Raw genomic sequence first — 24,499 nt, 5'->3', positions numbered from 1 at the left:
CCAATCACTCAAACAGAAAATCATTGGCATGAAAAGCAACAGCCCTAATAAACAGAAATTACAAATACAAAGTCACGAAACATACAGTGGGGAGTGGGCAAAATTTCCCCCTTTCCAGAGAAAAAACAGAAAAGAAGTTTTCCTCATAGAAAAGTTAATGTCCTGACCCAAGTTAAAGTTCCATATCCATCACAACTTCATCACCAAAGCAGAAAACCTACATCCTAAACAAAGGCATAAAGGGGAAACATTTAGCCACATTAAGGTTGGAAATCTTACTCTGTCTAGAACCAGACAGACAGAATATTTACTAGAACATCAGTTTGAAATGTTTACAGGTCAGGAAATTTAGAGTTAAGATTGCGGAACCACAACTCCAGATTTTCTGAGATTAAACGTTTAGCGTTTGGAATTACAGTGTTCTGATGAGGTTATTTTTCGGTGAGGAATGTAGGCCTGATCCAAAGCTTTCCCCCTGACTCTAAAGGGCTTTGTATGGGGCCTTATATCTGCCCAACCTAAACTTTAGCTTAATTAAGGCTCAGATCATCCCACTCATGGAGCAGCTCATGCGAGGGAAACAGCAGGAAGGAAATTTCCCCAGCACTATTCCCTTTGGCGGGGGGTGGGGAGAAAGGGGGCTTGCGGGGCTGCATCCTATTCCAAATCTGTAGGTCTGGGGATCTCTGTGGAACTGAACAGCTTCATGCAAAGCCAGCACAGGCCCCTCTTTCCTTGGCAAGGTGGCTCCTGCCCACAATCTGCTTTCCTTAGCTGGATCAGAGCTGCTAGCTGTATTACCTCCTCAGCGGATTTTTGCATGGAAATCTAGGCACAGAGGAGGAAGCAGAGCCATAAAAGACAGTACCTTTCCTGCTCCATTACTTCCCATACCTAGCCACATGGATCTCACTTCTCATGGAGCCTCATCAGATGTGTATCACACAGGATAAGCAAAAAGGGTGGATATACAATGCCATGAAAGCTCCATTCTCCACTCCGGCCTCCTGTCGTCTCCATGGAAATCAAAGATCCAAATGTAGATCAGGAGGGCACAATTTTGATTATTTTGTATGATCAGAATATATGGTAGCTTAAATATTTGATATCAAACATGTAGCCATTTGCTTCTATTTTGCGTTACAACTAATTAGTGTTGCAATGCCTGAGATAGAGGATCAAATTACCCTCTGTAGACTTTCTGGGACATCATAATTTCTTGGCAGACTCTCGCATACACAGCTCTTTGCTCATTCTCTTTTGTTTAAGAAGTTCTGCATAGAATTGGGTTGTATAAAGAGTTCAGTGCGGAACTCTGTGTTGCAGAAATGCCCATTTTCCAACCTTACCACTGGAGCTCCTAAGTTCCTTGAACAGGAGTTATACAACTCCCAGAGCTTACAAGCTCTACTGTGGAACTTGCATGCTCTGTAAGGGCAGCCACAAATGGTATTTCATCTCCCAAGACTTCCGTTTTCAGAAATTCAGTTTTTGCTATCTCCAAAATTATATTCCCGATCTTAAAGAAGTGAACACTGTGTACTAATTCACACTAATAAATGAAAAAAAATTATAAAAGTGAAAAACCCATCTCTCAAACTGTATTTTTCAATTAGCCTCAAATTGTCTCCCTCCCACCACCCACCAATTCTCCTCTGAGTAGAGGCTACATATGGAATATTCCAGAAAGATGATTTTTTTGAGGAAGGGAGCGTGTGCATGCACACTACGGCTTGTGGGACCTGATCTGAAGCCCACTGACGTCTGTCTGGGAGTCTTTGTAATGACTTCAGTGGGGTTTGGAGCAAGCCCATACTAGACAAGGAGCCACAGCCTTAGCTACGGAGTCGCCAGCATGGCTCAATCCTGAGGTACAAGGTCCCCCAGACATAGGATATTTATTTTGTATTTTCCTTAGATCTAGGCTTCTGGGTCAAATTTTCCAGTAGGGCAGAATTTAACTGATTTTAAATAATACTTTCAAATTTGGAGTTGAAACCCCACAGATTTTTTTGTTTCATTTTTCATAAATCCAACGAAAACGTGTTTTTTCCATTCATTCCCACAGTTTTTCTGGCATTGTGAACACTTTTGTGTGCTCTGCAGTATAGAGAAGCAAGAGACAGATTGTAGGTAAACTTGAACTGGTAGATGTGCTGAACTCTTGATACGGAGATAAAACCAGGAAAACACCAGAAGCTGTCACCTAGCCATGATGGCCAGTTATGACCTCCCAACACACAAACAGAAACAGAACATCATTCAGAGGGCATTGCTCATTCCCACATTGATTAGATGTTTGTGCCGATCCTGCTATACACAAATCATATCCTAGTTTAGTCAAAGGGTTCTCTGAGAACACACAAGAGGAGGAAGAATTGATTTGACCCACCAGAAATCATACCATAGCAACACGAGGGGTACATAAGACCCTTGCTTACATGTAACAGAAATGTTAAGACCAACTAATTAGAAGTATCAGATGGGTAGCCGTGTTAGTCTGGATCTGTAAAAGCAGCAAAGAGTCCTGTGGCACTTTATAGACTAACAGACGTATTGGTTGCATCCGATGAAGTGGTTATTTACCCACGAACGCTCATGCTCCAATACGTCTGTTAGTCTATAAGCAACCAATTAGAAGTTAGTCCAATCACTTCTCATCCCCACTTCTAAGTGCAAACCTAAATGCTTCTTTCTTTCCTCCCAGTTCCTTTCCCATAAATCACTCAAGAAATCAAATCTTCCTTAATAGAAATCTCCAGTCTGGACATGAGATCATCTCTTTCCTTCTCTATTTAAGGCTCCCCCCGCATTACCATAAGGATCCTCCAAACTTCCAAAAAGGGGATAACAATACTGCTGTGATCCCATCTGCAAGCAGCAATGGGACTGTAATGCATAAAGCATAAAACACCAAATTCCTACAGACAGCATCTGTCTTACGACAAACAATGGACCATTATCTTGTAAATAATTCTGATTAAGCTGCAGCATTTTCCCCACACAAACAGTAGGGGAACAGAGGGGGAGGATTTTTTCTAGTGGGTGCACCAGTTCTCTTCTTCCCGAGCACCACCACTCAGTTTTTTATTCAGCTGATTGGTCCCCCTGTCCTATTCCCCATGGTTTGGTTTTCATGTTCTGACCTTATCCTGCTGTCAATCATTTCTGCAAATAAAGAGGGAGCCATCATGTTAATGGGATTCCCACCTCTATCCTTTGGGAAAGCTTCTCTATGTTAATTTTTTTCTTCTCAATGTACAGTTATATAACGATTAGTGAACAAACCCAATAAACCCTTTCTTTTTCAAACTGCTCTCTCCATGGGGGATTGGTAATGGGATATAGAGCCTTTCACCTCTAAGTTGCCAGCTTGAATCCATCGCTGTGACCTACGGGTGTTGCCATCTGATGGCTGCTTGATAGCTCATGGGTAATGAGTTTGGTGGCAGGTGCATTGGTGTCCTCAGAAAAAAACAAGCAAGCACTATAGTTGGCAAAAATTGTCCCCTTTCTTCCTGTTCTAACAGAGAAGTCAAGGATTAAATGGTAATGGAAGTCTGAACAATCATCTCCCTCTAGCTGTGGTCCCCTCAAGGTCAGGTGTGAGGCATATTAGTGGGCAGCATAGGGAAGCTTGCACTGGTGTTGCCATTGTTCCACCCGTGCAGTGGAATAATCGCAGACTTCGGTCTCAAGGACTGAATCTGGTGCATTCAACCAGCAATCAATTTGCCAGGGGAAAATGGAAAGGGATTTAAAAACCAAACAAAGCACAGAGATTAGAAAATGGTTAGTCATACAAATGGTCACGTTTAATAAAACCCAAATAGGACTTACATGGTCCCCTGTCCTAGAGTTCATAAATCCATATACATAGCAGCTGTGTATTGGAGAGGGTCCTGGAGTAAGTCTGACTTTGGTCTTTATTTATCCATTTCAATGCAGAAACCGTTTTAAACGCATCTGTTTTGATAAATGTCACATCTCTCCACAGCTACAATGTGTTTTGGGTTTTTTCCTAACTTCCCTTATTATACATGTGAAATGTTCTGGATCAAATGAACTTCTTGGTGCTAGAAAAGCAGAATGAACTAATTAATCTAGAATAGACAAAATCTGATGAAAAGCAGGTAATAGAAATTTAAACCTCCACCATAGCATGATTTGAATTCACTACCAATAAAAACATACAGCAGATACGGCATCTATTAGAACCAACAGCTTGTGCTTAATGGCCGTAGAACTTTGAAAGTAATATTTCAGCCACCCAAGGGTCACAGCTAGTTCCAGGAATGCAAGAGAATATTGAGAATAACATTGGGAGTGAAAAGGAGAGGATGCTGGGAACACTGAACACATGAATTCACCAGGAATGAAAGCATCTGTTGTGCTAGATCCTCAGCCCTAATAAAAACCCCTGATCAGGTGGCATAAAGTGTCAGTAAAGTTGTCCTACATGAGCAGTTGATGATTCCCCTTGGGCAGGGGAATCCCTGGGTTGTATAGAACAATATGCCCTCCCACTTGCCACAGCCTTGGCATAGCGGATGGACTGAGGACATTGCCAGAGGGATTCTGGTAATGCCCAGAATGGGAATGGGAGGCTGTTCCCAGCTGGTACAAGTTAGAGCAGTCCTGAGGTCCAAAATTATGGATTTGGCTGTAAGACAGACTCAGGTGGTAGCTGGAGCCCTGGGAGATTTTAAAGCTGGGGTGTGATCAAGTCCTTTTGGAGGTCAGTGGCATGAGCGCTTCACCTTCTGTAAGATTCATAGAATATACCCCTCTTTAGCGAGAGACAATTTTCCTTCTGAGCCACAGCAGAGCATTCTATTTTCTCATCGACTGTTGGTCTGAGCACAAAACAGTGGATGGTCCATGCAGGAATGACTGAAAAACATGCACCAGAGAAACACACTGTGGATCCCAGAAGATCTGCTTAAAGAAACTCGTTCACATATATTTCACTGTGAGGATGCTGTGAGGAGTTAGTGAGGGTCTGGGTGTAAATCACTGAGGTTGGGGTTGAAGTTCAGAAACACCTATTTTTAAATGCATATGATCCCATCAGCAGAAACTTATTACAGGGGAAAATCTTAAACCAGTTTGATGCCCAGCATACTGATCTATCACCTCTGTTCTCCTGTGTCTGGAAAGTAGCTGCAGTCCGTGCTCTTTGTTCTTACTGTGAAGAATATTTCTTTTATCTTGTTTCTTGTATAATGCAGAGTGCTCTTATTTTCCTCCTCCACTATCCTGTTGTAAATAAACCTTATTCCCGTTTATTTATGACCAGTGAGTGTGCTGCTGAATTAAAAGGTACCAAAGGTTACTGTAATCATGAAAGATCCACCTTCAGGGAATGTTAAATTCAGAAAAGTGTAACAGGAGTGTTGTAGGGAAGAGTATCCAGACCAGAGTACATGTATTTAAATCAAATAGACACTGGTGGTGGCAGACTGCAAAAATCTTCTCCTACCAAGCCAAGCTAGTACAGTAGTGATGGGTGAGGTCTGTGACCATGATTTTTGAGATTTCTGCCTCCCCTCCCGGTTCATCATGAAGGTAAAGTTCATGAAAATTTCTCTTTTTGACCCCTGCTTTTGAGAACTCGTTTAGGATACTGAATCCTACCGTTCAGGTAGACTGGACGACATCTTCTACTCTTGCTACTGTTGCTCTAACCACCCTGAGAGGTCTCAAATTGGCTATTATCAGTCCGGTTTATGTTTAGACAATAATAGAAACACACAGGGATTGAAATCCTTCCCAGCAGCTATCTAGTAGTCTACTGCCTTGCCACAGGAAATGACAGTACCTTTCAAACTTAGCATTGGACACACTGCAGAGATAGTCAGTGGTATAATCCAAGAAACATGACCATATCTTGGAAACGTTAGAACAAAGGCCCATACCTAGTATCGCTTTGGAAAAGCCAAAACAATTGTTTAATGAGAAATGTTTCTTTTCTACATATGACTCATCAACCCTTGAAAAAACAGGATTTCTTTTATAATACAAGTGCTGACACAGCCTTCACTAAAGTGGTGTGACTGCAGCTGTATAATTACAACTTTAGATTTGATGTACTGGACCTTAGGTTATGCCGTGCAGACAAATGTTCCATTGTATTGTAAGAATTTTTCTCTTTAGTCATATTACCCACGGGACAATAAGGAGTACAGTCTCAGATCAATGCATAGGAATGTAAGCATGTAACACCCAGTAGTATCACACATAACTATACCCCTGTGGGCATCGAGTAGGTTCATCATTGCCTATGCCCTTTTTTGGTGGGGGGAGAGGAGGGGAGCAGTATGATCCAAATAAAAGGAAGAAGGCTCTCACACTGAGTAGGGATAAATGTTACAGCTGTCTCACAAATGCTGTAGTATTTCTAGCCGTTCCAAAGTAGTATAATTGTCTTACTGCTCAACCACAGATTTTTCTCAGTACAACACAGAACACTAAAATGTCAGGTCCTGACTCATGGTGTTTTGGTAAATAAATAAAAAGCAACAATATGTTAGGGTAGGTCTACACTTACCTGCCAGGTCGACGGGTGGCGTTCGACTTCTCGGAGTTTGAACTATCGCGTCTAATATAGACGTGATAGTTCGAACTCCGGACGCGCTCCCGTCGACTCCGGAACTCCACCGGAGCGAGTGGCAGTGGTGGAGTTGACGGGGGAGCTGCGGACTTCGTTCCCGCGGCGTCTGGACGGGTGAGTAGCCCGAACTAAGGTACTTCGACTTCAGCTACGCTATTTGTGTAGCTGAAGTCGCGTACCTTAGTTCGACCCCGCCTCCCTTAGTGTAGACCAGACCTTACTCAAAACTTACAGCATTAGGGAAGATGTGCCATTGGGAGAAGAAAATATATAGGCTTGGTTATATTTGCCTCTTACTTCCATTGAGTCTTAAGTGGTGTATTAAATAAAAAATATCCTCCTAGGGGCCCAGTTCTACCAACACTTAATACCAGATCTTATACCTACTACTAGCAGTAATTCCATTTATTCCACTGGAACTACATAAGTACTATACCCAGTGTTTGCAGTATTAGGCCCATTTATTGCTTACTTGTCACCCTGTGCTTTCTTTGTATCCTGAATAGGCTCTCATGTCACTTAGTCTATGGTGGCAGGGCTGGTTAAAGACTTTTATTACACACTCTTTGTGGGGGAAACAATTTGGTTAGGCTGCATTCACCACAAACCTAGCTAGCTAGGTAGGTACTTTTAAAAAACTGCACAGTGTGAGATGCTTATTAATAAATGGTATCTACTGAAAGACAAAACAAGCTTAAATAAGAAGGATGATTGGTATAGACCTGTATGCTCTGAGTATTCAAATCTAACTATAGATGTTGTACATAAAGGGCCTGGGTTTGTAGTCCTCACTGAAGCCAAATTCCCAATGACTCCAACTTCAGGACTGGGCCCAATTGCCACAAATACAGGTACAAGCCCACTAAGGTCATGAGCCTGATTTTTTTTCTTACTTACACCTGGGCTACTCTTGAGTAATTCCAGCGACTTCAATGGAACTACTCCTAGTTTACACCAGTGTAATGAAAAGGAGAATCGTGCCCATATTCCCTTGAAATCCTCTCTCACCAGAAGGGCCAAATATAAATGCAGTGTTTATATATTGAACCAAACATTGCATTGTTCTAATGACAAACCACTGAAGGGAGAAATCTTGCCAACTCATCACTTAAAAATTGGCCTTTTCTTTAAGTTTATTTATTAAAAATGCAACTAGTTGCTTTGTAGAGTTTGCCTCTGAAAGCATAAAAATTGTGGATTCTATTAATCTTCCAACAGATAAACCAATTTCTTAGAGTTATGCTGTAGTCTGAATTAACAAAATGACTCAAAACTGCACTAATGGTTAACAGCTTTTTTATTAGCAACATTGAGATAAGTTATTGAAGCATTTTTTGTATTGTTTTACATTCCATTCAAAAGTGACCTAACTTGTAACTCCATATACATTTAAAGATATAGTGTGACACTTATTCAGAAAGCAACAATTATTAAAACGTACATGCCTTCATTACTAGGAACCTTAATATATTTTCTAATTACTTCCAACAATACTCTATTCCAAAGCACATGATAACCCAGTAGAAGTTTACACGTTTTGCTTCAATCACAGGTTTTAAATTGTGGGTGTCAGAGTGCTGTTCATTGAATTTTACTGTCATTTCTTGGTTAATATTGGAAAACCTGGCACAATATATTAAACTGGAAATACTGCTAAAAGAATATGAAAAGAGATAACTACCGTAATTTTTTCCCTGCTAATGCATTACAAAATACAGGACCATTAAAAACTCAAGTAGAAGTGACAATAAATAACCTTAACAATTTTAAGAGAACTTTCACTTATACTAAAATCCATTCCTTTGGCTTACTAAATGCATAAATAACTAAACATATTATAAACCTCTATTTTGAGGTTACTGTGATGATTTGTTGTACATTGTAAGTGTGTTGTGTATACATATATTAATGCCTTCACTTAAGAATATTTGTTTAATAAACATAGGTATATAAATTTTTCTTTTGCTGAAATAATTAACAAACCACACAATTAAATTTATCCCAGGTACTATAATTATCTGGGAACATCAGATAAAAAACAGCAATTCCATCTTTGCAGTATTGTAAATAACAAGGCCTCACCTGTGAGAGAATGTTCTAAATTACAGAGATTTCGAAGAAGAATTTGGCTATTTATTTCTGAAAGCCAGTAAAATAAAATTACAATGGCTCCCAGACTAATTGTTTTAAAGTCAGCCTTATATAAGGAATTATTTGTACATTTAGTTCTGACTTAAGCAAGGATGTTTAAGCTGTTAGTGCAAGTATATGAGTAGCTACAGGAGATACCGTACATCAGATCTCAGATGATACGGACCTGAGCCAAAACCCAGATCAGAATATCTTCTAACTTTGGGAAGATCTGGGAACAGCTCTAACCTTTTTGTCTCCAGATTTAAATAATAGTAAAAAATATCCAATAATTGTAATTTAAATTAAACCTGGGCATTACAAATGCCATAAAAATACATTGTTCAGGAGTTGAAACTCAGGGTAAATTCCTACAACTCTAATCTTCTATCATTATTGTGCCTATGCCTTTCTATACTAGGGTTTGCACTGCTGGAACTGGAGCAAATACCCTAGTGTAGACAAGGCCTCCTTTTGCAAACACCTGTCCCCCTTTCAGATCCAAATCCAGTGAGACGCTGAAAGCCCTTCACCTCTACTGGGAATAGAGGGCACTCAGAACCTCTCAGCGGTATCAGATATTGTAGGGGTTAATTATTCATTGTGCAGGTGGGGTGAAGGAGTGGAGGAGGATACTATAATATGAAAAAAATTAAGACATTAAAAGTGTGCATCATCAAACATTATGCTATTAGTGCCCATCTTATCACCAAGCTGGGGTCTAATGTTACACAATATGATAAAATTAAATGATAATATGAATATAGCAATGAAATGTAAAGCCAAACAAACATAAGACCTGGTCCTGGTATCCTTAATCATGCAAGCAGTCCCACTGACTGAGAATAAGGGATGCAACACTGGGTCCTTAGCTTCTGCTTAAGAAGTCACTGTTGATTCAGACAGTAGCTTTTCAAGCCAAAAATATGCAGCAAAAGGAAAGTAACATAAACAAGGCTAAATGTCAACAGTGTTTGCAGACTTACAGACACCATCCATTTGTTTGTGCTGAAATGACTAGCGAACCATTTGGCAAATACAATGCTATTCACAGACCAGCCCTGTTATCCAGCAGCGCAAACTCCACTGGATCACCGGCATTCCCAGTTAATTAAAAAAAGGAAGAAAGCCATATGAGTTTGGTTTGATATTGCCATGCAAATGGCAATGCCTCATCCATAAATGCAGCTGAAACCTAATACTGAAGGTCCAGCCAGTTCTGATCTCACTTACACTGGTGTAAATCAAGAGTAAATTCAGAAATGTCAGTAGAGACACACTTCTGTAAGATCCAGTTCTGAGATCAGAACCAGCTCTGGAAAATCATTACTGAAAAGTGAGTTAAATAGTTTCAAAAACTCTGCCAACTGATAAAGAAGTCAAAATAAATCCTTGATGTGTTTCTATAGTGACTAAAGAAGAAAAGAATAGTCTATTTCTGGTTACTCTTAACACTGCAGCTCCAAGCAAATTTTTGTGATACCTTGCACTAAATTAAATGCATTACAAGATACTGCAAATGGACATGCATACTACAATTTCCTGCACTAAAACTGAACTCTTATTACTCACAGCTGTCCAAAACATTGGAACTTTTCAGATTTTCTTGTTTCTGTCTAAAACGGGTTTAATTGTACAAACGAACCACGATAAGAATTAAGTTGAAGTTATCACAAGAAAAACAATTAGAGCAAGCATTATGTGTACTATATTTGTTAGTGCTATCACTACAGAGTTTTGAAGGTGTTAGTCGGTGTTAAAATCTTTTTGGTTTTGACTCCTGAGGGAACAGGCATTTAGTCTCACTAAATCCATCTACTAAAATATCAGGGTAAAGTACTATAATTATGTGTCAATAAAGCAAAAATAATAAGACACTAACTATCTTCCTCTTCTCCCAGCCCCCTTCTCTCTGCTAAGAGCAGCTCCACACTCTAACGCTGATTGAGAAAAGCTAAGATACTGCTCTTTCAGGGACCGAGCCTGTGTGGGGCATCTCCGGACTTCAAGGGGAGCTGAAGTTTCTCAGCATTTTGCAGAATCAGAACCTAAAAGGACTGCTTACATACAAAACCAAGGATCTCTCCAATTTTCACATAAAGACAAAAAAGATGATTGGGTGGAACCAGCGCAGGGGAGACAGCACCAAATGGAGTGGAACATGAGAGCTTGGGGAAGCGAATTAGATTTATTAGAACAACATGGAACTGGCATCGATATGTGTAAGTTCTGTACCACTATATCATGAAACAACCAACTGATGCTAAGTACTGTCTCTGTCCAATAGCGTGGAAGACTACTAGCTGTTCTTTGAAAGCTTAAATACAGTCCAAGCGTAAATGGAAAGTACGGATTTTTTTTTTGTCAGAGTCATAGAGTTTAATGCCAGGAGGGACCATCTAGTTTGACCTCTTATATATCACAGGCCACCACCCAGTACCTGCACACTAACCCCAACAACCAAAATTAGACCAAAGTATTCTAGCCCACAGGACACTTGACTGTTATGTGCCATTGGCAGAGATTAGGAGGGATTGAGGCGCATCAGTGCCTGAGGCCTCCAGAATGACAGGGAAATGATTAAGTGAGATATACCCAGATAATCCTGGCAAGTGAGCCACACATACACGCTGCAGAGAAAAATGAAAAATCCTCATCACTACCAATCTGACCAGGGGGAAATTCCTTCCCGACCCCACATATTACGACCTGTTAGAGTTTAATGTCAGGAGGGATCATCTAGTCTGATGGGAGTAAGCACCTGAGGGACAGAGAGTGCTTGGTACCACCTCAGAGCACTGGCCCATCCCACCCAGTATCTTATCTCCAGCTGTAGCCAACCCTGATGCTTCAGAAGAAGGAGATAAAAAATACCTCCCAGAATACAATGGGGGAAAAAATCCCTTCCTGATCCCTTAAGACACAAAGAAAAAAATACTAAACGGGGTCATGCCATAAAATAAATCCTGTACGAGCCTAGTATAAATTAGTGACTCAGAACAGGAGGTAGAACAATGTTATGACTAGAAAACTAAAAGTACATGGAAATGTAGGTAGTGAAATGGATGAAGCTTAAATGGAAAGAAATACTGATTGTCTAGTCCTTTAGTAATAGAACAGGGACAGACTATGCCCCCCATCAATCTCCAAATGGAAACAGAGATTTCAAGGTACAAAAATATGGATATTCTGACTGAGTATACCTTAACAGACAGAAGCCTTTCCACAGCACAAAATCATCATTCTTTACACCTTCCCCAAGTGAAATGAATACTATCAACAGCTAAATGGGGTGCTACAAATCAGTCGCTAGATGTACAGGCAGGCTCACATTCCTGAATAATATGAGGTATCAGAGACCATCTAGTTCAGCTCTTGTAAATATCCACTCAGGTTTCCAATACTAAATTCAGGGAAGTTAAAGAAGGTCAAGAGCACTTAGAAATAGTTCTAGGTGCATCAGAAATGTGGTCAGACCTCCCTCCCTTCTGCTCCCCATCCAGCCATGTAAGTAAATGGAAATATTAAAAATGTCTGTAAGTAATTTATTAAGTAAACTTCTTGACCTGGAAAATGTAAATATTCTGTATAATACATAAAATAATAATACTTTACATTGGTGTAGTGCCTTCCATTCAAGTGTCCCAAAGCATTTTAAAAGCATGAATGAATTATGCTTCACAACATCATTATATCCATTTTCTACGTGAGGAAACTGAGGCACAGCCAGGTTAAGTGACTTGCCAAGGTTACATAGCAAGCTGGTGGCAGAGTGAGGAATAAAAATTAGATTTTCAGATGCTTATTCCTGTGCTTTAACCACAAAACCCTAATCCAAAAGCAAAATCTGCTGAAAATTGAGGATGACCTTATGTATCTCTGAAAACCAAAGTTGCTTTCCTGAATCCAGAAATCTAACTTAACAGGTGTGCCAATGGAAGAAGTGATCTTAACTAATTCAGACAAAGATATTATTTTATTTCAGTTATTAGAAAAAAATCTGTTCTGACTCTGGAAAGAACAATAGTCTTCTCTCAGCAATCACACAGGGAAAAAACACCAGTGCAAGGATTGCATCAAAGACATGTCCTCATAATGCTCTCTCTCTCTCCTAGGATGTTGCTGATGTCCACATGGTGGTAACTTGCACATCATCAGATGTGGAAAGGGGCCAACTTTGTACAATCTCTATGGGCTCATGCCTGAGCACAAGAGTGACGCCCTGATAACAGATTTGGGTCTCTGCCTCTAGCTTTCTGATCTCTGAGACAGTAAAAGACAGAGAGGGCCCATTATTGAGGTGGCGGTCTTCATCCAAGTGGGAAGGTTAGAGCTAATAAATTCACAGAGGGTGCCTGCTGACTAATCTGCAAGTGAGAAGCATCAGGTGAGACTCCCCATGCTAACACTCACAGATGGAGCACGATTTCACAGTACAAAATGTCATAGAGAAAATGAAAACACAAGACAGAAGTCGTTACTGGGTGGTGTCTAATCTATCCAAATAAATAAGTAATCATCATCACTGGGCTTGTTGATCCTGGACCTCTTTTGTTATATATAGATGTTTATAGATGTTTGTTATATATAGAGGTATATAGATGTTTTAAATAATATATTAAAATATTCAGCATTTTAGTCATGTTCTGCAAATACACAATACCCATGTCAGCTAAGAGTTTTAAAATGCTATTTTTGGAGAGGGGAGAAAAGAGGACTTGCATTGCATTTTTAGTACCAAAAAATACCTTACAAAATAGAACAGACAAGCTTATGTTGTGTAGCTTTTTTTCCTTATGCTTCAAGTTAAATGCAGGATCACTGGGCAGAGCTTGGGAGTCAGTCTTTAAACTGTAACTCAGCAGCTCATAATATGCCTACTGAATTGATTGAAAATGGAAAAAAACTAACAGAAATAATATTACCTCAATAATATTAGGGTTTTTTTGTTTTATTAAATGTTTTCTGGTGGCTTGATTCTTGCTGGAAAGCAACTTCCTATGGGTAGTGTGAAAGGGCAAAATGCATGTTATTTTTAATGCTGCAACTAAACTGAGGCACTGGAAAAAGTTTGGAGTGTCTTAATTTTTCTATTTTTTAAATTATGATTTGTCATGTTTTTATTTATGACTGTGAAACTGGTGAATTATATTCCTTGCATCGAAATCAAAATGGAAAGTAGGGCTTTATGAACCACATAACAAAAGCAACTGCCAATATTTTTCAAATAGTCAGAAATCTATTTAGTGATTTCTGACAATCTGCAATCATTTCCAACTCTGTAGTTATCTTTTAGTTAATCAGGAAAAATCATTGTACCAACTGAGGCCCAGAGCTCCTGCAAGCACTTGTGCATGTGCCTAACATAAAGTACATGTTTAGTCCCATTGAAGCTAATGGGCGTTCCCCCTTGCTTAAAGTTAAGCAAGGGCTACAAGTGTTTACAGGATCCGGGCCTAAATTTTGACTTGTCCTAACTTTATTAATCTGGGCTACTGCTTCTTTTATCCTGCTAAACAATGGAAAGGAAGTAAATCTTGTCATGAACACTCAACTGGGATTGCGAGTTTTATTTTTGATTAGGTTGAAGGTATAGTGAAACAACACTACTCCAATCCATTTGTGATTGGAAATATAATGGAGGTCTGCCATCCTTTGCTGACACTGCTTTTTGAAAAAGACACAGATTTTCAAAGGGATTACATATTACAGTGTTATTCTGCCAGAACTATGCTTACAGAATAGTAGACAAATAAAAAGCTGTTATATTCTCCCCAAAATGATTTTAACTTTTCATTTTTGGCAAACAGACTGTGAGCTGAGAAAGAAAAACTCGAATTTAGTAAATCAGAGATAAATAAGAATAAGAGTTTTCTTTCTTGCTTGCTTTCTTTCTTAAATTACCTACTGGCATAATCCTATTTAGGTAATACACAACTTGTACAACCTCCAGTTAGAACAGTGAAAATATAGTTACTTAACCTCTGAAAATAATCAAAGATCACAGCTATATGTTTCATACTGAAACAAGTCACAAAAATGGCAAAGGGGGGTAGCAGGGAACAAACAGTGGGTTCCTGACTACAAATGCCATCCACTTGGCATTTGATTTGGTTAGTGTTGTGTGAATTTAATATACCCTAATTCAGTATAAAGAAAAAAGTATGAGAAAGAAAGGTTGGCTTGGCAAAGCATCCAGCGTTTTTCTTAAATTTTTATAAAATCAAATACTGAAAAGTTTGCAAGTTACCATGTCAAGTTTTAAAAAACTCCCCTCCCCCGAATAAATTGAAGCAGTAAATGTCCCCTGCACATGCCACTAGCACAGTCTATATTTGCTGCTACTTTAATTTAAAAACAGTATCATTGCTAACAAAATTGTATAAGTGTATGCAACTCTAGACAGCACATAGAAGACTATCTTGCTGTCAGCTACATGCTCACTGATTTATATGGAGCTGCATATGTAATATAGTAGAATTTTGCCCACTGATTTTTTTAACATTTATTTTAAATTTGAATTTACTAAGAAATGTGGTTAAGCATGTTTAGAGAGCAGCTTAGTGATTCACAGGATTGTTTTCTGAAATGGTCTGAAAGAAGGTCTAAAACTTACCACACAAGTCAGGTCTCTTGATACATCCACTGCTTGCTGTGCTACTTGCAAGTCCATTAAAGGCTGCTAAGCCATCAGAGCTATAAGCTCTTAGGACTGACAACATGTTCATCTGCTTCTCAAGGACCTGTGGAGCCTGTACTTGTTCAGGTTTCATCACACCTTGTGCAGTTTCATGGGAGGAGAGAAGATTCTGGCTGTGCCACTGCTTTTCTGTTTGTGGCAACCGTGATATTAGTCCTTGGGGTGGTTGTGAGGTGACTGCGTTTTGTATATTGTCACCTCCTTCACTGCTTTCTTTATTTAGGGCAGATAAGTGCTTGTTCATAATATCTGGTTCTGTTTCAATGTCCTCATCTTCAATGTTTTCTTCCTTGGAGGATTCCATATCCTCAGATGAAGCTATGTCAGACAGGTCATCAGTAGCACTTTTATTTACAGAGTCAGAGAGCAAAATATTTGGGTCATCTTCAGATTGTGTTTTCACTTCGGGTTTGTTACTGGTGCAAGAATTTTGTGCTCCTGTGCCAATAACACCAGGATAAACACCAAACTGCTTGTAGAAGTCTGTTGTAAAATTACAAAAAGTGGAATCCATATGGCTGGGCCAGGCAGCATTCTTTTGTTCTCCCAGCATCTCTTTATTTTGTCCTTGGGTCATTTTCTCAGAAGCTGAGTCCAGCTGGCTAATCAAATTTGAAACTATTGCCTCTTTGCTAGGCTGCACTAAAGAGGAGACCAAACTGACTTTGTTTGCTGAAGCTGAAGCCTCCCGAGATTGATCTTTGCTGTTTCCTAAAATATTATCTTTACGTTTAGCTTTGCCTAAGTGATTGGCTTGGAGATGCAGAGCCATTAATTCCATAGATGATGTTGTAAAGGAACAAAATAAGCAGCCATGCCAAGCAATATTGTCTTGAACTGTAACAGATGAACCTGGAAGTGAGGCAGCATCTGGCCTCACAGATAAGTCAAGAGGTTCATACTGTGATTTTTCGGTTTTTCTTTGTGAGGACTTGGTATTTATTTTATCCTCACCGCTCTCTGAGCCCAGAGTTTTTATGGAAAGTGAATCAGATAATGCTTTATCCTTCATTTCTTTTTCTTTCTTTAAGGAAGTTAAGACAAAGCTGTCCATGAAAGCTTGCAAAGATCCTTGGAAGTTCACACCATTTCCAACCATGCTCTGATATGCTCGGCCAAGTTCAGAAAAGTGTGTTCCTTTGGAAGATATGTCAGAACCCTTCATATTCTCTGAAGATACCTCAGAAGACATGCCAGCTGCTTGTCCTTGTTGATCTCCAGAAGAAAGCATTCCTGATGTCCACTGCTGAGAGATCATGCCACTTCGGAAATCAATACCAGGAAGACCCTTGAAGGCTCCTCTCAGTATGTCAGGTCTAATAAACAGAGATCCTTTACTTGATGTTTCGTCCTTGTGTTCCTGACTTTGAGACTGCCCAGGGAGAGGTCCAGCTCCATTCTGTCGCTCCCTGTGGTGCCGTTCCAAGTGGTATTTGAGGGATGCAGACTGAGTGCCTGCATAGTCACAATGTGGACACTTGTAAGGTTTCTCACCTGAAAATACATACAAAAAAGACAAATATATAATGTATGTTATCTGTGCTTCGGTCTATGGAATAGTGAAGAAAAATCAACGTTTGTTCTTTTAAAACAAAAAAAACCCACTCTTCAGCTAATATTTTAAATGATACTTTAATAGAAGATAATTTATAGTTTTAAGATCTTTTAAATGATTTTCTAGCACATGGGGCAATTCAGGAAGACATACTATCTACACACAATTGGTTATCTTTTTCTTAATGTAACATGTAAAAACCGTTGTAAAATTAAAAGCTATGATTATGAAAATGAAGCATAACAATTTCCACCACAGTAATCATTAGAAGTACAAGTTAAAAAAAAGAAACAAAATATGTAAAAATGGATAGTTGCAATATTTTGTATACACAATTGCTTTAAAAATTTGTTTAAATTATACACATGGAAACCATTTTTAAAACCTAAAAATTTTATGGCACTGTTACGCAAGACTGAAATGAATGATTTAAGGCTTGCTCTGCAGTAAATCATGGATATAATTAGCAAATGGCATACTGCACAAGTAATTTATCATTATTTGGAGGGCACCATTCCAGAAGGATTCAAAGATCTGCAGACCTACTGCATTGTTTCTAAATAAAGAACTATAAATACAGATTCTATAAAATATTAATATCATTACAGTACATTAGAATTGCAGCATGTAAGAACATATAGTTAAGATAAAAAGCAGTCAATAAAATTAAAAAGAAAGTGAGTAATAAAAAGGTACAAAATATATTTACTTTCTGTTTTTGAAATTAACATTATCTACTGGTTTTTGCAGTGCTTTAAATTTGTACTAATGGCATTTCTAATGCTCCAGTAGTAAAATGTGTAATTTACCTATAATAAACACTTTTCTAGAGAGTAAGCTTAAACAGTATTTTAAAACATATTAGATGGATTTCATGAATTAAATATATATTTGAACTCAATACTAAACTTTTATTTTTCTTGCCAGGATTTAAAAGAATTCAGCAATATTAAGTATATATAAAATAGTCACATACAATCATAGATTTATATACATCCACAAAGAAAATATGTCTAAATAAATGTAAATTTAAATATATGCAAAGCACTTGTTAGCAATCAAGGGTTCCTTGTAGACTTGAGTGCAGAAATACTCCCTGAAAGAGACAGGAGTTTGACAGTACTGTAAGCTTCTTTTTAATAATGGCCTGTCAATATCAGCAATTATTTCTATGAGGAACCTCAACAAGACAAGGAACTGTTCTCTCTTATCTGTTTTCTTTCTGATCTAAAAGGCAATGGCAAACCTTCGGTAAACACTACCCTGCAAATAGTTCATTGTTTTAAAATTTCCTCCAGAATAATAGTAATAGTATCATATTACGTGGATTATCAAACTCATTGAAAAGCTACTAATTCTTGAACAACCTCAAAATCCTTTTAAAATGAAAATGGAAAGTTTTCAAACTTTTTAATTTTTTAAACTAAGTGCTCAAATGAGAGTTCAGTAAATACTTGGGATTTTTACACCTCTTGCCGATCATCTGAATCAGCTAAACAAGATTATGTAAAAGGAACAATCAAAATGACCTACAGCATTATCTTAACAGGCTTACTGATCATGTATACAGTAGCTGAATGTGTTCTCTCACTCAACGAGGGCTAAAGAAAACACTCTAGCCATGGTCCATAATGTAATCCTGAGGCTAAATTATGAGACACAAGGACCCTATACTGTCCAACACCTATTGGATGATGATGATGCACCCTCCTCTACAAAGTTTGATTAACCTGGTTCACATAAGAGATAGTAATTAACATAGCTCATACTTTAGGCCTGGGTCCACACATTTTAACATGAGAAATCAAATTGAAAGTTTCAGTGCAACTTCTGAGTGTTTCACGAATATCCAGTTAGTCTCTGGAACCCTACCACTGCCCTCTTTATCAACCCAACTAATGGCTAAATTCTAGTAGGTGCTGTACATGAAGAACCTACCAGTCAACCTATGCCAAACAGTAGGATGCACAAAGCTGAAATGGTTTCCCCTCAAACCCAAAGAGACTATTCTGCAGGCCATCATCTACTGAAAGCATTTTATGGTAGGGAAAAGGATCAGAGGTCATGTTCTGCATATTTGTATGTATCTATATCCTGAAATGGCAATAGCCTCTATGTACATACCCTCATGCAAATTATTAATTTCAGGAGCATGAATATTCTGTGATAGCTCTGCTCCTGGCAAAAATACGGACACACACATTAACATTCGTTTTACAGCATACTTGTGCTCCAAGTTTTGGAGCCATTTCATGTAGTCCCTATTTTCTATTTCTATTTGTTTCAATCAAATAGTTAGGGGGTCTCTAATACTCTTTTACACAAATTATGGATTTAAAGCATTTTCTAGGAGCCAATCCTGTGGCTGCAGAGAAAAGACTCTAGAAACCTTTTGTAGCTCAATGCCTGAATTTTCTAATCCCCATTCCTCTTACCTGAAAAACCTCTTCCACGGTATCACCTATACCTATGCGGAAATGTTTAAATGCAGTTACTTTTACCGTTTACATTTATAGTAACTCTAGTTGATAGATATATGTGCTGCATTTCAAGTGATATCATTAGAAACTGTGTTCTACCATTGCAGATGCTGTATAAACTCATATTCTACAATGTAGGCTGCACTAATGATCCTATACACATCTCAGGAGGTGCTTAAGGCAATAAGTATATTTAATAAGGGGTGCAAGAAAATTAATATGCTAACTAGAGGAAATACTAATACTAATATGCTTTGCACTTATAAAGTGTCTTCCGTCCAAAGCATTCTACACTGACAACATACTTTTATTTTTAATTGCTAAGGCCCTGAAGATATTCAGTTTCCCCACCTTTTCAAAGGCTACACAGCAGAGTTCCCTTCAACAGAGGAGGCCTGGACACAGCTTCCAACACATTCCATCAACACTAGTCTGTAAGAGATCACCCACTGAGACAGAGTGATAAAAATTGTAAATTTCCATTGGAGCTGAGTCCACTACACTATAATGCTCCCATCTCCTGCCAGGCTGGGAACAAGGATTTAAATGAAGGCTCAATCTCTGACCTATCATATAGCAATCCATTGAGCCACCTTCGGCCTACCAAACTGGGCAAGGGAAATGGTACACCTGAAAACAATTTTTTCCAGTCACAACAGCTAAAGGGTAATAATTACTTTACAGATATCCACTTGCAAACTTAACTACTGCGATTTCAGAGGCTGGCATTAGGGGGGAAAATACATCATCAAACCTGTTAAATTTAGATTCTCCAACAACCTCTAAATTAAAGAATTGGTCTCACATATTTAAATGGCATTCAATCTATCCAATTTGACAACCAACATGCCAAACTTCAGCTCCAGTGTGATTTGCAACAGTGAAGTTATGGACTACTGAAATTACCCCTCCCCCACCAAATATGTATAACGAAAAATTTGCCAGATACTTTATGTCTGTGATTCTGCCAGGTATCTTAATAATACTTGCTCAAGGAAGACTAAGTGGGACATGAATGCTGGGCATGGTTCTGCTAGAAGACTGTTTGTTTGTATCTAATACTTTGAAAAATGTTTCAGAGAGCTCATCCTCATGTAATGATTACCCAGTAATACTGCCAAGAACAGAGTCTGGATGAGTTATTTAACACTTAATTTCAGGTTACCTAAATTAAAGTTGCCATGTGGGGGTGACGGAAACATTTTTTCAAATGTCTGATATATTCAAGAGTCGTTCGTGATTCAGAATGGGACTTATTCTCTTGATATTGCTAATTCCCTGACCTCTGTCTGCAGCTGCACAAGCCTTTTTCCAACCTTGTTAAAACTATCCCAATACATGGTATAAAAACCATGGATAGAGAAGCTATCTAAGCAGCATAACCAGAGTTTTCATCTGTCTAACATCTGATTTACGAGGCGTAAGTCGTATCACAGAACTATTTTACATCAGGATATGATAAAATTAAAGACTGCTGTAAAAACTTTATAAATTCCTGGTAGACAACTGGAAACAGACATATTTTCCAATGCAAACCGTGTCTATGTATACAACTCTGCATAAGCAACATGGATGTATAACCTGTTCAGGCTACTACTAGTTCCACCTGATGTCCTTATGTGCAATCTAATTATTCTATGCAAATGAATATCCTATTTTTGGGTTGTATATGGAGGCCACTGCCAGATTATTCCTAAAGCAAGAAGGAACAATCATGATCATCTAGAGCAGTGATGGGCAACCTGTGGCCTGCACGCGGCTTGTCAGGGTAATCGCTGGTGGGCCGCAAGACAGTTTGTTTACGTTGACCGTCCGCAGGCACGGCCGCCTGCAGCTCCCAGTGGCCAGGAATTGTGGCCACGTACAGCCCGCAGGCTGCAGGCTGCCCACCACTCATCTAGACTAATCTCGTGCAAATCATAAGCCGAACAACCTCAAACAATAATTACAGCATCAAGCATACATGTTAGAAAGATAACCAAGCTTGACTTAAAAATGTCAAGTAATGAAGAATCCACCAGGTCCCTCGGTAAACTGTTCCAAAAATTAATTACCCTCAATGTTCAAAATTTATGCTTTATTGCTAGTATGAATTTCTAGATTCAACTTTCAACCATTGGATCATTATGACTTTTTTCTGCTAGATTAAAATTTTGTCAGAAATCTCTTACCCATGTAGGTACTTGTAGATTGCAATCAAGTCACTTCTTAGCCTTCTCTTTGATAAACTAAATAGATTGAGCTTCTTTAGTCTGTCATGTTTTCCATATCTGTATCACTGATCTTTTTTTTTCTCTTTTCTGCACCTTTCCAATATTTTGAAATTATTTTTAAAGTGTGTACACCAGAACTGGACACAGTGTTCCAGTAATGGTCTCTCTGGTGTGCCGTGAGATTGCTCCACCTTCCTACTCCTACTTCATGTTTTCCTTGGTATGCCTCCAAGGACTGTGTTTTCCCGCTTAGCTACAGCATTGCATGGGAGCTCATGCTCACTGCTTATCTACCATTATCCCTAAGTCCTTTACAAAGTCCCTACTTTGCAGAATACAGTCCCACAATCTTATAAACGTGACCTATACTCTTTGTTCCTAGATATAAGACCTTGCACTTTAACACGGCCAAATGTACGTTGTTCAAATGAGCCCACATTACCAAGTGATCCAGGTCAGTCTGTATAACTGGCTATCTCCAGTATTATTTACCATTCCACCAGGTTTGGTGACATTACAAATTTTACCAGCAATGATTTTATATTGTCTTCCAGATCATTGATAAAGATATTACATAGCATTGGATGAAGAAAATCTCCCCATAGGACCTCAGTAGAAATCCCCTCATTGGATGCTGGCTCCCCATTTACCAGTACATTTTGTGATCTATCAGTTAACCCATGTTTTAATCCATTTAATCTAGGCCACATTTGTTTTGTGTACTGCTATTTTTTTTTGTCATCACAGTGTCACATGGGGTTAAGTCAAGTGGCTTATGGAAGTCTAATGTGACAACGAAGTTATCTTTGTCAACCAAATTTGTAATTTCATCAAAAAATATCAAATTTGTTTGACAAAATCTAATTTCATAAAACTTGTGCTGATTGGCATTAATTATGATACTATATTTTACATTTTTACTGACTACATTCCATATCAGCCTTTTCATGATTTTGCCCAAGATTGATGTCAGGCTTAACAACCTATAGTTTTCGAAGTCTTTCTGTTTTCCCTTTTTGAAATATTGGCACAACATTTGCTTTTTTCCATTCTTCTGAAACTTCCCTAATGTTCCAAGACTTTTAAAAATCAACATTAATGCTTCAGAGAGGTCATTGGCCAATTCTTTTAATAATGTTGGGCACAAGTTTTCCAGTCCTACAGATTTAAAATGTTTAACTTTCATGGTTTCTGTTTAACATCTTCCTACTTACTCATGACATAGAAAGCATTTTATTATCACTGTAAGATATGAATACATCATCCTGCTTCTATCTGAATACAGAATAGAAATATTTATTGAATGCCTCTGCCTTTTCTACATCATGGTTGATAAGTTTACCATCCTTGTCTAGTATCAAATGTATACCATTGCTAGGATTGCATTTTTTTAATATATTTAAATAATGTATTTTTATTGTCCTTTACATAGATTTTTCAGCAATACCTTTTATTTTCTTTATCATATGTCTTCATTTCCTAGCTGCCAATTTGTACTTACTGCTATCAGCGTCTCCATTTTTCTATTTTTTTGATTTGGGGTTTTAAAACTTTTGATTATTTCTTACATCTCCCTTCTTAACCAGGGGTGATTTTTTTTAAGCAAAGAAGCCTTCTTAGAGAGTGTACACATGGACCTGCCCTTTGATCACCAGGCCAATCCTCTTTAATGCTCTTCCATTGTGCAGTGGTCTCTCCACTTAATAGCAGCCATTGATAGGCACATCTACTTCACATGCAATACTCTTGCAGCTGGAAAAGGGTTTTTTGCCAGCCCCCACAGGCAATGGACATCCAGAATTTGATCACATGTACTTCACCATAAGAAATAGTTATTGTCTTTCACAGTAAGCATCATGAAATCAAACAGCTTTTAACTCCAGTGAATATTGTTTAATAAAAATATTGAAAACATCTTATAGCTTTTTTAAAATAATTGGACTGGTTATTGATAACCTACCTATTTTATCCATTGTACAGTAGATATTTTAAAAATGAATTGCAGTATGATTTAATTAGTTCATTATTATGCCTATTCTTACACAGTAATTTCTTTTATCATTCTAATCATTCACGTCACACTTTTTAAACCAAATGGAATATCAAAGGTTCTGTAGGATTATTTTTGGATCATGCACATGTTTCACCACACAATTAATCTGTTTGTCAGACTTATCAGTTGCCTACTTCTTTTCTTACTCCCTAGTGTTTTAACTAAATATGTAAGATGTAAATACCCTGTTTCCCCCAAAAAAATATTTGATGCTTCTGACCCAGTAACGTAAGGGTTTTTTATTGTATCATGCAACACACAGTAAAAGATTTTAATTTTTGTAAAGTTATAGAATTGAACATTTTCATTTATTTACATCCCATCTCTGATATTTAGTCTTTCGACATGTCTTTACTTAGTTAGCACATGGAGAGATAAATATGGTTGTTCCTTTGCAGTGAAGCTTCAGTACATTAATATAAACTGTACACTAATTCCCCCAAAGCATATATATGTTGTAAACCTGAAGACTTTTTACACAGCTGCTTATTGCTAAACAGTGCCTTGTCCAGAAGGGGACAATCTGTGTCTCTAATTGCTGTCACTGAAGCTGAGATTCATTATGTGACTTTCCCATTAAAATGTGAGCATTAATTTGTATAATGAAATATCACCCACTGCAGTGTTCATTAGCCATGCCCTACTGTATACTGCACATTGTTAGCTACCTAGAAACTGTAGTTAATTTCACTAATGGATATTTCCCTACTTAGTGTTTGGTAGGAAATTTATACTGTAACATTACCTCTTAAACT

At 38.2% G+C, this 24,499-nt stretch overlaps 1 protein-coding gene across 8 annotated transcripts in view; it reads right to left on the bottom strand.

Moving 5' to 3' along the window:
• The window catches only part of ZNF536 (zinc finger protein 536), a 521,459-nt gene that overhangs the window by 131,729 nt on the left and 365,231 nt on the right, over nucleotides 1-24,499 (bottom strand). For all 8 annotated transcript variants that reach the window (XM_039503707.1, XM_039503708.1, XM_039503709.1 and 5 more), the window contains one exon: nucleotides 15,360-16,937. In XM_039503707.1, coding sequence (XP_039359641.1) covers nucleotides 15,360-16,937 — 1,578 coding nt within the window. The remainder of the gene's footprint in view (nucleotides 1-15,359; nucleotides 16,938-24,499) is intronic.

This window comes from Mauremys reevesii, linkage group 16 (assembly GCF_016161935.1).
Source record: "Mauremys reevesii isolate NIE-2019 linkage group 16, ASM1616193v1, whole genome shotgun sequence".
In the NCBI taxonomy this organism is placed as follows: Eukaryota; Metazoa; Chordata; order Testudines; family Geoemydidae; genus Mauremys; species Mauremys reevesii.
This window is presented reverse-complemented; position numbering and strand designations above follow the sequence as displayed.